Raw genomic sequence first — 17,575 nt, forward strand, 5'->3', positions numbered from 1 at the left:
CGTTCGTCGCGGCGACTTGTGCCGATAAACTCGTAACCCCTCATTAACCCCGTTCAACGCTGAATGCGATTGTAGTGCGCGTTCTCCCCATCCCCATCCCCCTCGCCCCGTCCGTTTAGTCATCATCGATCCTTTCCTATTGTTTTTTTTCCTCTCGCTGTGTCCCTCCTTTGTTCGTTACAACGGACATTCCGTCATTGTCCAGACGGTCGCGTCACTTTCTCAGAAAACATTACGCAGCTCGTTAGCATGTGCTCTCTCCCCCGACCTCTTAATTGGCTCAATGGATCTCTTCACGTTCATCGCTAATCGCTGACACGAGAGTGCGGTCGTACCCCGAAACTATACTTTCCTCCTGAAGCACACACCAGTGACAGTCAAAAATATGGTCTACAACTCGTACGAAATATTTTAAATTTTATCACGCAAACATATACGGGATGCTCCGTGGGGAAAACTGTACTTTGAAATATAGGAATCAAGTAAAATAAAACATTTTTTATGTACCTGTTCTCAATACTAACTGTCACATTGATTTAGAATGTTATTACCGTGTTACAATTGCTGGCAAAATTTTTAGTTTTGAAAACACAACTCGTTGCACACATTTTCATAAAAAATTATTCCGTAATAAATTTCGACTGTTATTTAATTCGTGTGTATTAATTAGCAAAAAAATAAATTGAACATTGTCGCATTCTAAACAAAATTTGAGGTTTCAGATTTGTGGGAAGACAAATGAAAAATATATCAAGCGTCAAATTTCTTTAACTGTTATTATCGTGTTAAAAATAAATGGAAAAGTTGATGGCAAAATTTGTAGTTTCGAAGATACAACTCGTTGCATAAAGATTTTCATAAAGAATTATTCCGCAATAAATTTCAACTGCTATTTCGTGTGTATTAATTAGCATACAAAAAAAACAGAAAATTAAACACTGTCGCATATCCAAACAAAATTTCAAGTGTTAGATTTGCGACATGATTTGTGGAAAGAAAAAAAAATATCAAGCGTCAAATTTCTTTAACTGGACAAAGTTTTACTTCAGTCTTGTTTCAGTTCAGCACTTGTTTTGCACGAGTGCATCGATAAAGTTTTCTTTTTCTACGAAATCCCGAGAATTATAGGTGAGGGAGAATTCGTTCGCTAAACTTGACTCGGGCAGCAGATGAAAAGATTAAAAGATCCCTCTAATCCCCGAAGAGAGGATCATAGGGATACGTGCGCAGGGGGAAATATCGCGCGGGCGGTCTTTAATAAAAGAGTAGGATCGCTCCTTCTAATAACGATACTACCCCGCAAACAGCCAACCGCCAGCGCGGTCTTAAATTATCGTCTTCACGTGCACGTGCAAAGTGTTTGTTAAACGACGCGTACGGCATGGCAATTTTCATCGCCACGAAAGTGGTATCCTTCGTATATTACTCCGATCTACGTTCCGCCGCTTGATCATACTATAGGTACGCGTGGCGAGCCATTATACTTTGTCCAGACAGAATCGCTTCGTTACCTTCGAAAATGATTGTCTCTTTAAGAGATTTAACGATAGAGATGTCAAAGAGTGCGGCGACTCAAATTTAATTTCTTATCGTTGATAACTTCGTCACGTTATATGATTAACTGCAACTCTTTTAAATTGCATCTATAAGAGGTTTTTATTTTCATTATTTTTAAAAACTAATCGCTAAAAATTTAATAAAATGATATATATTTGGATTAAAAATACTATAAATATATTAAAAGTATAATGAATTGCAGAGAATTTATGAATAGATTATTAATGCTTATATATCTCAAGTAAAATGCATAACTGACAATGAGTACATGCTCGAAACTGAATAATAGATAAGCAATAAGAATTGCCGATATTATCGCGCGTTCCGAAATAGTTTTATCGCGCAATATCTAACCGAAAACTAACCGATGCATTACAGGTTCATGTCAAGTTTTCCATTTGGAGCTTTCGGATAGTGAAGCTTCTAACTCACAGGTTCTTGACCCGCTGATTGGTTAATTAAAATCGTCGCGGCATCAGAGCAAACACATCGCCGTCAGTTACGTTAGCTCTATTTTTTTTCGCGACGATATTGCCCTACAACCGGCCGGTTTACTTTAAAATTAATACTGACGTTAACTGACGGCTTGTCGATTTCGGACTGCATCGCCCATCCTCCGCGCTGCCTCATTTCATAAGCGCCGATGACCTCTCCCCAATGCAGGTTGCATTCGATCCGCGCAACCTCGCTTCGCGATATATACTTTTTTTTCTGCAACCGTGGCGAATGCGGCATCCGCGGATTTTCGTCGTGGTGAAATTTTTAATCCGCGTTCGCGCCCCGCGGTGTCGAATTTTGGTGCAGACAAATATTGATTCGTCATCGGCGCGTTGAAATAAAATGCCGAAAAAAGTTTTGCTGAACGACAAATTCTTGCGTAATCGTGGAAAAAATCTTGTTTTACTGCAGTATTTTCGACAAGCGCCAGATAGATCGCTGGCGCGTTTATTACGTCTGTGTTTCGCGCGAAAAAAATTAAGAATTAATTTTCCAGTTTAATTATTCGTATACTCGGTATCGGAGACGGGAAAACAATTCAAACACATTTTTAATTAATGCGCTTAAATAATTTGGACATTTGAGAAGTCACTAGAACCACATAAAGAGTAGAAATTTGCTTGATTTAACTTTAACGAGCTTCTTTTCAACGTCTCTAATTTAATACGGACTTTACTTAATTCATTTTTCACGCAGTTAATTAACTGATAATACTGATAATGGCTGGGAAAAGTTTTCTAAAAAGAAAAGTGCAAATCGTTTGTCCCGCGCTTCTTTAATTTTTAATAAAAAAAGAGAGTTTCCGCGAATAAAATTTAATTTTACATCAGCGACTTAATAACGTCTATTAATGTTAAAAAATACAGTTCAGTGAAAAAAATCAACATTTGGTTTTCGACTAAACTTCTCTGATATTTTATTAAGCACTCGCGACAATGACTGATGGTCAAATAATTTTCACCCCGACTATACGTCGAATCAGATAACTCGTTCAACGAAACAGTCACGTTGTTTCAATATACGTAACAGTCAACCAAACAATGTCCGCATTTGTACGACCGCACAGTGAACTGAATAGTGATGCCCGATTAAAATTCGTGTGCCTAGCAATTAGCGTATATTTTTCCCGACAACGCCAACACAGTTGCCTTCTAATTGCGAGTAACACTGGACGGCCGCGCCGTAATAAATGCGAGCGCGCATGCAAGTACGGCTCTATATATATATATATATATATATATATATCGATATAATCAAATTTACTAAATAAAACCACAACGCCAGCAACGCGATTTAAACATCAGCTATTTTTCAAACGTCACTTTTCTTTCCTGTATGTTAATTTTTATATTTCCTGCAATTTTTATTTATTAATTATATATTAATTGTTACATTTTGAAATATTCTTAATAAATATAAGTATGTAGATTCACACACATTTGTATATATTCGTAAATTTTTATTTTTAGTTTTTCATGTATATTTGAGCTTGATAAAACGTAATACATACATTTCAATTTTATTAAATATTATATTTTTAATATAACGTAACGTTTTTTTTCATAATTATATTTTTGTATTGATTAATTATGTAAATATTCGGCATATCGTATAAGAGTTATTTTAATTTTAACATAGAAATAAATAATTTTTTTTGCGAGAGAATATGCAAAAAATTAAATTGTAGTATATATTCAGTAATAATAATTTAACAAGCTAGTTTGCAGCAACATTAAAAAAAAAAAATAATTTCAATTTTAAATCAATGGCGATTAAAGTTTGTTATGTATGCACACAGTGGCCACAGTAGTTTGCGAATATACGCGCCGCATATATTGCTTGATATTTACAACAGCAAACAACGATAAATAAATGTGATTGTTTACAGTTTCCATGTTCCATGTTTTTCAGTCATGATGCACATCAGCTTTATTTTATTCGCTTATGGGTTCAAACCAATATGTATTTTACCTACGTTTGAAAACAACTTTAATTGGTTGCTGCCTTCTCTCTCTCTCTCTCTCTCTCTCTCTCTCTCTCTTATCTTTTTTGCAACAATTTAAATTATAAAAATGTAAAAAATACTGCCTTTTTAGACAAAAAACTTATTTTTATAACATTATATTCCATGAAAAATAAATACATTATTGCTATAAAAATATTTATTTTATGGCGGTATTGTCAATCAAGAAATATCTCATACAGTTGTCTGCGTTGCGAGATTATATATGTTTAGGTATAATCTCGCTAAACCAACCAAATGCGCACCGACTCTCTGTACATACTTCCGTGTATATAATCATAAGTACTTGCTCCGTGAACCCTTATGTATTTCTAACGAGTCAATTTGTGTACATAGTAGGATTGTACATTTCAAAAGCGTCTGCTATTTGTATCCCGTTTGTCTAATTTCTTTAAAAAGATGTTAATAAAATAAAAAGTCTTTGAAAAAAACTTCTTTTGCTTTCTATATTTTGCATGAAAAACTGATGACTGACTAAAAAATGATAACTGTTATATGTGTAATTAAAAAAAATTTTATTAGTTTGTGTCATTTTCGTATCATTATGAACTTACATTTATATTATTTATTTATATGTATATATATTTATATATACAGAAATCAATCGATTACAATATAAAAGCTAATTAAGTTATATGTATTCCGTGATCGCAATTCAAGAAAATATCTTAACAGTGACAGGTAAAAAATGCTTCCTGATGCGATTTTTTGCCCCGATAGCGATCGCGTTTGAGAACTTATGGTTAAAGCCGGTGTGCTCCTTCATGGAAATCACAGCTGTAATGAACACTGCTCGATGCACAAAGCGAGAGGGCTTTATGCTACGGAGAGGTTTGTGGCAATATACTCTTTGGAGCATTTAAAAGCTTTTTCTTCCGTTGTTGTAAAGATCGTACCTGCATCCGCTGATAAGATTATAAACTGAGCCTTTGAAATTACGATATAGAGAACGAATAAAGTGCACGTTTGAGGCGACCCTTTACAAGCAAGGGCAAGAATCGAAGCAGCTCCGCAGTTTATTATATATGTCTTGAACGATTTAAGTTGAAAATAAGTCATTGCAGAATAAAAGATGCTTACGGACTTGGCAAACTTAACTTTGCTACTTCATTGTAACATAAATCCTCTATTATAAAATTCGCAAACCTACACACAAATCAAGTACTGAATAAAAGTGAATTTAAGTATATTTAAAGCATAAACATCGATATACAATGTATCTATTTTAAGCAATTTCGCAAATAATAAAATTGTATTACTTACAAAAGAAAAAAAAATACGAAATTGTTTCTGATTCTCCACAATAATTGGTTTTTAAAATCAGCGAAATAGATTAGGATGAAAATTAGATTTCCCGCGGGACGATGAGTAATGGCTAATTTTTCTCTTTCACGAATGAAATAGTCGTAACCGCGGAGAGCAGCATTTCTCTTTTTTGCTTCGCCGAACATTCTAAAGAGAGCGAGTTTTAACTGTGACATAAGCCTATTAGCTTGGCAAGATTTATCCTCTGCCGTTAGTACGCGCGCCCACGTGATTTTCACGCATATTTAGAACGGTTTTATAAAGGTTGTGCTGAGCGTTCTTCCGAAGTTCATCCATTATAGCGCGCGTTTCGTTCAGGAATTACAACGATCCGAACTTCGCATGAAAGAAACTGCTTCAGCGTCTGCCGCATTTTATTATTGTAGTTTCGCGTCCAATATCGCTATTTTATGAACATTCTCAAGAATTTCGCGAAATAAAGCTAGAATTAAAATTACATTTTTCTTTAATTTAATTCTGTATAACAACAGTGAGATTTATTTGACTTCAGATTTTTCCACATTTTTAGATTCGCACGTAGAATTCCGAAACATTTTGATTATATATTATCTCGAGACGTTGATGATATCAGAAAAAAACATCAAATGTCTCAAAGAATCTTGAAATGATCAATTTACATAAAAATATTATTAAGATATAAAATAGGATATAAAAAATAAATCTAAAATTTAGAGAATTTTATGATTCAAATAAATTACTTGACAGTGACTTGACCTGGTCGCTGCTTATAAAATATTAAACAATCATTTCTCTGAATAAAATTGTAATGGTTTAAGAATTTGTGTTTTATCTTTAATCTTCAAGTTGAGAATCATTTCCAATAAATTAAAAATTTGATTTTTTTGCTTCAGGAAAGAAAAAGCATTCAGAAATCAGAAACATCATTTGCCTTTGTAAATTGAGTTAGTAACTAAAATTGCAATGTCTAACATATTGCTTTTGTTTTGCACGCAGTTTTACATATTTTTGTAGCCCAGTAAAATGACTCAAAATTTGTCGATTTGGAGTAAATAATACTGACTGGGCTGAAACTTTGTAAACAGGGTTGTTTTAGGATACTATTCAACGTATTAAAAGTCCCCACGTGTAGACGCTACGTTGGAGGCAGGGGAGGGTCCAAAAGGTCCAAAAAATCAGTTTTTTGCAAGATGAGCTTAAGATGGTCTGATCTCTGTGCTAATTGCAAACAAAACGACTGCCTAAATATGTTCGTATCTGACGAAATGAGCGATTCCGAATCGGATGAAGACTATTCAAATAGTGCAAATAAAGAAGAAGAAGAAGAAGACTATAACAACTAATTTTCATCGTATCTCTTCTATGGCGGTTATAAATTATTTAAAAATTCATATTTCCTCGATTTTTTGTTGTACAAAAATGAATAAAACATGAAATTGTTTGTAATTAGATTCTCTACAACTTTTATTTAAAACATTTTTTGATTCAAAAGTCCATTTTCGAGATATTAGCGAAAAATGCGCGACGCGTGTACACGTTTTCGTTGTGTCGCAAAACTACCGATGTTTAAAAAAATTCTATTTCTGCTCCATTTGGTCGTACAGACTTGAATAAAAAATGAAATTGTGCAGAATTTTGTAAGCTACAATTTTGATATCTACATAAATTTCCGTGAAGTTGATATTTTCCGAGTTATTTGCGAAAAACTGATTTTTTGGACCTTTTGTACCCTCCCCTGCCCGCAACGTAGCGTCTATACGTGGGGACTTTTAATATGTTAAATAGTACCCTAAAACAAGCCTGTTTACAAAGTTTCAGTCCAGTCAGTATTATTTTCTCCAAATTTTGTCATTTTACTGGGCTATTGCGCGACATTATGCATGCGCTATTTATACCATTTGTATATAGCGTGTGCACGCCAAGGCATGGAGTATTTCCAGCATTGCGTTAGAACAAAATTTTCCTCTTAATTTCGCGCATTTCTTGTTATTCTTATCTTTCTCTGAGCAAAATAAAACTAGAAACGAGATAGCATTAGAGAAGCGTTCTGTACTCCGAGATATATTTAGGAACGCTTATACAGAAAACACAAGTTTCCCGAATTACCCGCATAACATCTTGTCAATAAGTTAATAAATTCCTTCATTCGAAAATACGAGCAACGGGAATAATTAAATGGTACTATTTGATTCCCCTTGAATGTTGTTAGATGTAAATGTGCGATCTCCGTTTTACTTTGTAAGTATTTAGCTTCACAAATGGAGACGCTTAATTCGTATATTGTATATTGTACCTGCTTTGTAGCGCAACTTACGTTCCGCGTAATCCTGCCGCTTCAACGACGATTTAATTACCATTCTCTTTTTGATAGATGACAAGTCTATTACACTTCGCAGAATGGCTATTAATCCTGTTGATTAAAATCGAGTTATTAGATCTACGATCTTTGCTGTTAAAGATAATCGTGGATGTGCATTATTATCATGAAAACGAGGGATCGTAAAAACGATTAATCGATTCCTTTACGTACTTAAATGAAAATGGCATAATTAACACTCTTACGTAATCTTTGTGGTTTTTTTTTTTTATCAGAAAAGAAGCTATGTATTATCTTTCTATTATAACATAAATATCAAAGAGGAAACATTTTTATCTCAATTTAATTCATTAGTTTCCTAAAATGATTCAGAAGATATTTATTAAAATATAACAATGTATACGAATATGTCGCATAAAATTTAATAAATTTTGCATAACACCATATTTTATAAATGATCGATGATACCACGCGATACGTGCAATATTTTGAACACGTGTAAATGCGTTTTTATCACAATTAAATCGCAATTATTTGAATAAATTGTTAAATATATTCAAAGGCTGTCCAACAATTTCCCCAATAAAGTTGCCCGTTTAGTTCATTAATTAACCATTTAATTTTATCAATTCTTAATTAAAAAAACTGAAGCAAAATGTAATAATACTCGAGTTATCGATAATGATAATACACGATAATCAATAATTAAGGAAAATATAATTGTGCAAATGACATTTCAAAATCGTCTCTGCAAAGGATGTTTATGTTGAACATTATTTTCAATAATTAGTAATATATACCATTATATTCCCTATTTAATAATGCATAGAATATAATTAAAATACATTTAAAGTTTGAAAAAATAATATGTGTTACGTTCTATCTTCTATCAAAACTTTTAACGTGATTCTTTGTTTAAATTCATGCTTATTTTATTTTAAAAAAATGTATCTCTCTCTTAATGAAATAAAAAATATATCTCCCTTAATGAAATAAGAAGTCAAGACGCTTTCTTAGAGCAAATATATTTCCTCGTAACGTCACGATCACACAATATGGTTTATTATGTTAGCTAACAGATAAGACAAACAAAAAATTAGTTTTTTTTATTTACGATTTTAAAGAATCGTCTAGAAAGAGTAAGCGCACTTGTCTGCGATTATCTCGTTCGCTCGTGAGAAAAATTCAAGACGTTTTCGACCGACTATCTCCGGAGAGGGCCAAAGCGTCTCATGCGGGTGCGTTACGTTCATGAGCGTAATCGCCGATCTCGCAAGGTCGGCGTGCCAGAATAAGCCGGGTCCTTTTTTGAGGGCCGCGCGCGCGCGAATGTATCGTTTTCCGTGCTCGAGAGCCCGTGGCCCCTGGCTGTCCCAGCTGAAGTCACTTAATACGTTTCGAGGAGGGATTAGGTGTCGTGTTCCGTCGGTCTTAACCGTATAATGTAGACCGGCGCGGCGCGGCGGAGCCATCTGCTCCCGGACCGCGGGCCCTCGACTCCTCGGTCCCTCCGAGGGACTCGAGGTCTCGACTTCTCGAGACAGGATAGGAGAGGCCGCTGGGGAGACGACTGGAGAGGAGATTGGAAACGCCGAGAGAGAATGAGCGAGAGAGGGAGGATTATTCTGCGCGGGCGCATAAACGGGTTGCGAATGTGTTTGCGAGTATCGGCTACGACGAAAATAGATACAGGAACGGCACAGTGCGGTGGGTTAATTCAATACGTATCGTTGTCGCTGGCGCGATTCAATTGTCAAGAAAATCAATTACAGAGTTTTCGAATATAGGTATCCAGTTAGGTACTTGTCATATTCATGTATGACGAACGTACTGAATTAAACCTCAACACTGTCCAGATAATATAAACTAAAAAACGCCATACATGGGTTATTTGTTTGATTCAGGAAACGCGCCACAAGCACGTATTATAAATTTAACATAACAATAATCTAATAAATTTAAATAAATTCAAATTGATGATTAGATTTCATTCGGTGCAAATTTTGCAAACACTTGTATTACTTGATTAAACATTCAACTCATTATAGTTGCAAATTTAAAAGATATCAATGTTCAGTTAAATTAGAAGTCCCCATATGTAGATTAATTAATATTAATAATTTCTGGGACAATAGTACTCGATTAATACTCGATTAGGAATGTAATATTGCATGCTTGTTAGTTAAATGTTGGAACTTTATTGACTAAACAAATGGCTGCACGTTTTTTATAAGAAATTTAATATGATTTTTCTTAAAATATACATCTTAATGTGAATTTTCTCAAGTTGTTCTCATTTTATTGAAAAATTTCAAGAGCAATTCGGACTCGGTTTAATTTAAGTAAGCGAACAAATATCACTTGTTCGAAAACCATGACTATTTCCGATACTTTTGCTCGCGAAAAACTTGATTCTATCGTCGCGTCGTCGACGGATAGTCTCAAGTCTTGTTTGCGCTTTTGCGGCGGCTGCTTGTTTCGAATTTGAATTGGTCTCTGCATATACGCGTATCACACACAGTATCGGGAGGTCGCAAACTCTTGCGCGCGACCTGCATTGCGGGTGGGTTGCCGGAGGATGCGGGACGTTGTTAGGAACAGTTGCCGCGCGGTGTGGATTGAGTTCTTGAAAACACTCTGCGGTATTGTCTTGTTGCGAGTACGCGGTTTGCGCACAAAGACTCGGCAGTTCGCGCGTCGCGTCGTTGCGCGAAAGGATGCACCTGAATTTGTTATCGTTGCGTGCAATTGTGAGAAACTCGTATGTTATTAACGCAACAGTTGGCGGGATATAGCGGGCGGGTTGCTTTCAGAAGCGCGTTACAACATCTGTCTGTAACTACGCGAAAGAATAAAAACTATAGGGAAGAGAGAAGGCGGACAAAAAGTAAGGGAAACATGCAAACTAGACGGAATTGCACGAAATAATTTTCAGGAATGCAGACGCGCGCACTCCTGACGCGTTTCGGTGTAATTATATTGCGAGCCGAGAGATTAATTTACTTAGCCGGAAGAATATTATCCAAATATAGCCTAAAAGAGACGAATACATATATATTTTCCTACCTTTATTTGCTTTTGTAAAAGATAAATGTAATTTTGCACACTTTTAACGAAAAAGTGATTTAAACTTTTGCTCAAACATTGCAAATTTGTTATACGTGAAATATTGCTCTAAAGAAATAATCACATTTTATTTTTAATTAATTACGCTTAAATTATTACAGGATAATTTATCGATGAAATAATTTTTATTGAAATTTTCGATTACTTAAAAAAGCCCATATTACAATTGATTCCTTTACATTTAAATTATTTATTTGCTGACAATTTTTGTATGCTTTTTTTGCAATCGATAACCATCCAAAATATAAAAATTTACGTTTCTTATTTCGTGTGATATTATACAGTATACGCCGGACTACGGAGGCAATATTGCGTCCAATTTTGCTGCTCACGTTACAACCGCACTACATCACAAAGACAGTTATGTTCGCACATTTCTTTTTTCGGTACGGCCGCCGGCCGTCAGAGCGGTTTCGAACTTAAACGAGCCGCGGCTGACCTCACATCCGGTTCTCTTGGGGCGTGAATAGAATCAAATGGAACGGAGGGTTACTAAATGACAATGGTCAACTCGTACGCGCCGGTTCTTATTTCCGGTACATGCGGACATTGTTCGTCGCATCCTGCGCAGTGTACGACAACTAAATGCGCGTTCCTCGTTATACTTTATCGCACAGTTTGATTGCGTTAAGCAATGACGCTTTCTTAGAGTATATTTAATCGAGATACGCGATTTGTATCTCCAAAACATTAATTTTTATTAAATTTTTAATTTAGACTTTCAACCCACATTTGCTTCATAACGCACATTTACATCTCAATCGAATTTCGAATAGAATAAAATAATATATAAAAAATATTAACATTTGCTCTTTTTAGAATTGTTTACATTGTAAACGTAATATCTCTTTTATAATAAATATTAAATGTGTATCTTTTATATATCATGTACTCTGAAAAACGAGTGTCTCAAACATTGCCAACTCTATTTTATATTCAACTCTTTTCGGACTTTTTAATTGAGATATAACTGGGTTATGAGACAAAGAAGTTTATAAAATTTTTCTTGATAAGAAATTTAATTCAAGCGTTTTATGGTAAATGTTGAATTAGTATTCATTACTCAATTTGTACTGTTTTACATGCGGCATCTTTATCTTTAGAATTATGGTGTTTTCTCTTTCCCTTTCGGAGTATTATCATAATACCGAAATTGTAAGCGTTTCGTGCAATGCGGATTTTATACGAACGATAATACAAGCCTCCTTGTAATTGAATATAAAGCGCAAGATTAAGATAGTCGCATTTCGAAAAGATATATGAGATCATATTAGATTCCACGAGAGCTTTACGCTCTATTTATATCGTGTGACGTGTAGCAGTATTAAAATAAAATTCATGTAATCGTGATATGAGAAATTTCGATAAAATACAATCAACGCGGTTGATATTATTATCAATTTTAAATTAATTAAATTAAAATATTATTTTTCAAACAACGAGTTATGAAATAATTAAGTTGCAAATATGATATTGCCGTATTACATAATATAAATATGCTGCAGTTTAATTTGTCAAAACTTTTCAACGTTCGTATACTCTTAAAATTAAAATAAACAAAAGAGCTACGAGTAAATTTTATTTTAAGAAATTTATCAGTTAATATTTTTATTTCCCTAACATCTCTCTTCGCACATTTTAGAAGAGAAACAATAAATGCGTTTCTATTGCGAAGCACTCGATGTACTTCACAACTAGCTATGTTAGGAAGCGATTAAATGCACGTTACGGCCGTATATAGGGAGTGTTCAATCAAAAATAAAATTAAGATTAATTTACTGCGTTGCTTCCAATATACGTAACACGGGTCACGAGCTTTTGTGCGAGGTGCGAGGCACGTTAATGATGTTATATGAGGGCTTTCTCACGCGTTGCGGCCGATGCGCGTGTAATTGCACGCGAATATATAAATGCCGTCATATATAGCGTCACGGGATGCGCGCCGCGCCTAAATTGTTCGCGCGTAATGAATTTACGGCTCGGCTATTCAGATATTCCAAATGCAATGATTGAAAATGCACACAAAATTCCTGGAAAATGCTTAAACGCGGGCATTAGCCCATCACGGCCTCATTATCGCTATGTTAATTCGTTTGTTTCGATAAATTCGTAGATGCATATTTGCATTTCTCACGCGCGCAAAGTGCTGCAAACAACGTGTAATATCTTACCGTCTGCCTCATTAATCTGTATTATTATATTATTAATCAAAAGATTTATGCAGATACTATCCAGATAGTCTTTTCGGCTCGTGCGTCAACTCCGCACCCGGGAATTTTCATCTTACAGCACTTGTTGCACAAATAACTATTAAACGTAATATGTTCGTGCGTGACTTATTGCGAGTAATATTTCTATAATAGAATTAAAAAAAAAACAACAATTTTTAAATTAAATAATATCCTAACATCATTAATTTTTGATTTTATTAAATTCTATGTCTTATTCGTTCATCAAAACTCCCCAGTGTTTTATTTCTCGAGCGTATAGTTTTTACGTTGACCTATCGCGTTTTGTCCCCTCGACTAACAATTTTCTCTCTGTGCTTTTCAGTTGGCATCAACACTGATGCTCTAGTAGAGGTACCTGGCGTACTGAGAGTGAGAGCGCGAGAGGATAAAGAGCGGGAGAGCAGTACAAACAGAGCAGGATGTGGCACGCACGAGTGGTCTTCCTACTGGCAATCGCTTCCGTCATCCACGCCAAGGTGGCCGTGTTGCCGCACGATGTCTACCCCGGTTACGAGGTGACGCAATTCCGGCGCGACGCAAGTCGCGCCTCCAATTTCCGTCTTCTGGAGACCGGTTTCTCCAAGTACTTCACCGTGCTGGGCAACGGCCTGGTGATGACGACGTCGGACCTGACGCCGCTGGTGGACCGTCCCGTGAACCTGATCGTTCTGGAGGAACTGGCCAACGGCACGCAGACCCACGACCTTCACCTGTACGTCATCAATCGCCGAAACATGCTGACCTTCTCGCACGACCGTCTGGGCGAGGGTGAGGTACCGGAGAACTGGCCGGTCGGCACGCGAATAGACGGCTTTCCGGTTTTGCGGGCACGCGGCAGCTTTCCGGTTCACTACAAGATTCTACCGGACGACAACGGGGAACGTCCCTTCGCTCTGCGAGAGAGCGAGTCCAGCGACACCGGCTTCAATCTCACCCTGAAGAGCCAGATGCAGGGCGTCAGGGTGGTCACCGCGAGGCCCCTGGATCGCGAGATCCGCGGGATCTACACCGTCGTGATACACGCGTCGGACGGTAACTTTCTCAGCACCTCGAAGATCAGCGGCATCGTTCACGTGCTCGATCAGAACGATAACAGCCCCATTTTCGAACGGGAGTTGTACGTTTTCGAGATCAGACCGACCAATTTGGATACTATGCGTAAAAATAACGTTGCGCAACCCGGCTGGAAGAGGTTCTCCACCGTGGGTAAGGTCACGGCCAAGGACGCCGATGGGGACAAGGTCGCGTATAAGTTGGTCACGCCTAGCAGCCTGCTGATCGTCGTGCCGCAAACCGGCGAGTTGTTACTCGCCGGCGAGCCGGAAGTCAGCTCGGAGCAGGACGGCGAGTGCGAGCTGGTCGTCGAGGCGCACGACTTACGCACGCCGAGCCGCAGCACGGAGAAACCGGCCAAGGTTATCGTGCGGTTCCTCACCTCGGAACCGGACGATCCACCGGAAGTGCATCGTATACAGAAGAGGAGGGTCACTAGGGCGGTGCGACCGACGAAGAAGGTCGATTTCACCGAGGCGGACGGAAATGTCGAGGGCAAGATCGCGTTTTATTTGGAGAAGGAAAACGAAAAGGAGACCTACAAAATAAGAGATGAGAACAAGTGGGTCACCGTGGGCGCCAACGGCTCCGTGATGGTCAAACAGAAGTGGGACTACGAGGAATTGGGCCCGGAAAAGACTATAGACTTTTGGGTTACCATTACGAACACAGGTACAGGTACTATCACAAAAAACTTTTCATATTCTACATATAAATCCTCTCCGATCACTTTTGGTGATTTATTTCTAGCGAAAAAATGTTTCGGCATAATTTTTAATTAATTTAATTTTATCGTTATATGTAGAAGATGCCATTTTCTTTGGAAAATATTTATTTGTATAATTTCGTTTTTTATTGCATTTTATGATATAATTTATGGTATTGTTTAATTAATTTCGGTATTCTTCGCATGTGAAGAGCCGTGCGTACGATATCCACCCGGTGTCCCGTGCCCATTTTACGACGGTAAAATTTTATTTTCGATAAGTATTGCCTGAAATAGTCTCAACTGGCACATTTCATGGCCCGTTTTCACGTACATATTCACGCTTTTCTTTAATTCATACTGTATCTTCGGGGCTTTGTAAAAGGTGCGGTATCATTCGTTTCATATTTAGGTGATTTCGGACGTGGATAAAAACATTGGTATCAAATATATTTTGCAGAGATTATAATATATACGGCAGCAAATATTTGAAGATATGCTTTTTACTTACTTGTTTCTAATATCCAAATTTTGTTGTCAAGTTTTAATTATTTGGAGAATAATGCATATACATAATTATAATATTTACAATATAAAAATAATTCTAGGGACATTCATGTGTTTTTCTTCACCTACGTATTATGAATCAATATTATGCGTAATTGTAATTTAATATATAAAATATTTATTGCCGTATATATGTCTGTCGTATCTCGGAAAATATATTTCCCGCAAGCATATATTTCTAATAATAATTATAACTCTTCTCTTTTTTCTCGCATCATATCGGCTTTCAAAGGATTTCAATGTAAGTAACAATCTTTATCGCCCACTTGTATTAAATATCAAACAAATAAGTGAAACATTACTATACATATCATATTGCTTTCATATTGTATTTTTATGTTTCTCAAAAGACCTTTCTGTAGAAGCGCATTCTTATTGCTCACGCTTCGAGTAGCATTTTAGATACGGCAAAACAAATTTTTGTTTATTAATCAACGCTGCTGTAAACGCTATTTCAGTACGAAAAAAAAACAGAGAATATGTACATTATTTGCACAAAAAGGAATATTGAAAGAAAAATATTGTTGAATTCTAATTGAATCTCTCTCATTTTGAAAGAAACTAACTATATACTAGCAGCATGAAAGAATACAGCATTTATGCAATTAAATTTCTTCATAACGATACATCTTTTTGAAATCTAATTTAGTATCTCTCACGTGAAACGCAATAAAAAAATAATATATCATTCACTTTCATTGTGCGATTAAATACAGATTCATTTTGAGGTCATTAACCTTCGGAATGTTCTATTAAAAAATAGTATTTGAATAGCGTTGCAATAGCGATTAATATTTCGCGACACGCAAGTGGCGTACCAGCAATGCCGCTCTATTGTTAATGTGTTCCGCGTTCCGCGTGGCGCTGTTATTACGTATACGCGATAATCGATGTGACGTTATAGATACCGACAATCAGCGCGTCATCATCAACATGAAGGATGTGAATGACGAGCCTCCGTATTTCATTAATCGGCCACTACCGATGCAAACGGTCGTTCAGCTGAACGCACCGCCGAACACTCACGTGTTCACCCTTCAAGCCAGGGATCCTGACACCGACCACAACATCCATTACTTCATCGTGCGAGATCGAAGTACGTAATATCACGATTAATTGAGATTCGATATTTCAAGCATCATCGCTTACGTCCCGCGTATAACATGTAATATAATAAAGAACGAAATTAATGAAACGCGTATATGGAATACTTAAACTGTCTAGGAACTCGAAGATTATATATACTGATAATCCATTTAAACAATAATAATGTGATAATTACGCGAATTGTTTTGGGATATATATTTAAAAACCTGGAAAGAAGAGAAGTGTAATTTTCAATATCCATATGGTATTGTATATTAATAAAAAAATCAATAAATCTCTGCTTTAACGAGTAACTGATACTTTTACGAAAGAAAAGTTTAATGTAAATATATAAAATATCCTTTCTTTCCGATTTCATATCCATGTTCGTATTTAATGCCGTTTGCTTTACAGATGTACATGTATTAATTATTAATTTTATACTTATAAATGCAACATATTATTATAGAGCTCGTTTGCAATGATAATACAGTTTAATCAATTAACCTTTTACAAAAATATTCAACTACATATCGCAAAAAAATAATTGATAGAAGAAATTAATTTTTATCGGTATAGGAAAATGTATGAAAGCTCGCTCTTGACAAATGCTACATTACTACCAATTAGAAAGACTAATTGTCTCGTTTGCATAAGTAAAACATCAATCGAGAATTCAGTACTAAATTTTTCATTAAACGGGAGAATATTCTGTCAATTTAACAGTCAAAGTTCCATTAATTATAAGATAAATATATATGTTAAATTTAACAAACGCGCCACATAGAAACACGTTGAACGATATCACAGGCGTACGGCCTAATTATTAATCTATATGCATCATGCATCGCATCGGCGTAAAATCATGCATTATTCTCATCGAAAATGCATCTGATGATAGCAACGGCGACCTAGTATCCGCAATTTACAGGATTATATAGTAATGACGCCATTACGCCGAATGCTTTCCCACAATAATCGCGCTTCGATATAATATCGTAAACAATTCTTTTTTATTTCGCGGCATAATGTATGAAATATAAATTCATTCTGCGTTATTAATGCGATGCGCCCTAATAATATATAATAACTTTAATATATAATTAAATTTACAATTGAAATTTATT

The 17,575-nt window shown here is 36.0% G+C and overlaps 1 protein-coding gene across 3 annotated transcripts in view; it reads left to right on the plus strand.

Annotated features, from left to right (window-relative positions):
• The window catches only part of LOC143893434 (neural-cadherin), a 203,242-nt gene that overhangs the window by 25,830 nt on the left and 159,837 nt on the right, over nucleotides 1-17,575 (plus strand). For all 3 annotated transcript variants that reach the window (XM_077398808.1, XM_077398806.1, XM_077398809.1), the window contains exons 2-4: nucleotides 13,359-14,767; nucleotides 15,008-15,055; nucleotides 16,267-16,458. In XM_077398808.1, the coding sequence (XP_077254934.1) occupies nucleotides 13,456-14,767; nucleotides 15,008-15,055; nucleotides 16,267-16,458 (1,552 nt within the window). In that variant the 5' untranslated portion in view covers nucleotides 13,359-13,455. The remainder of the gene's footprint in view (nucleotides 1-13,358; nucleotides 14,768-15,007; nucleotides 15,056-16,266; nucleotides 16,459-17,575) is intronic.

This window comes from Temnothorax americanus, unplaced genomic scaffold (genome assembly GCF_048541705.1).
Source record: "Temnothorax americanus isolate GAGA-0224 unplaced genomic scaffold, ASM4854170v1 Scaffold12, whole genome shotgun sequence".
NCBI lineage: Eukaryota > Metazoa > Arthropoda > Insecta > Hymenoptera > Formicidae > Temnothorax > Temnothorax americanus.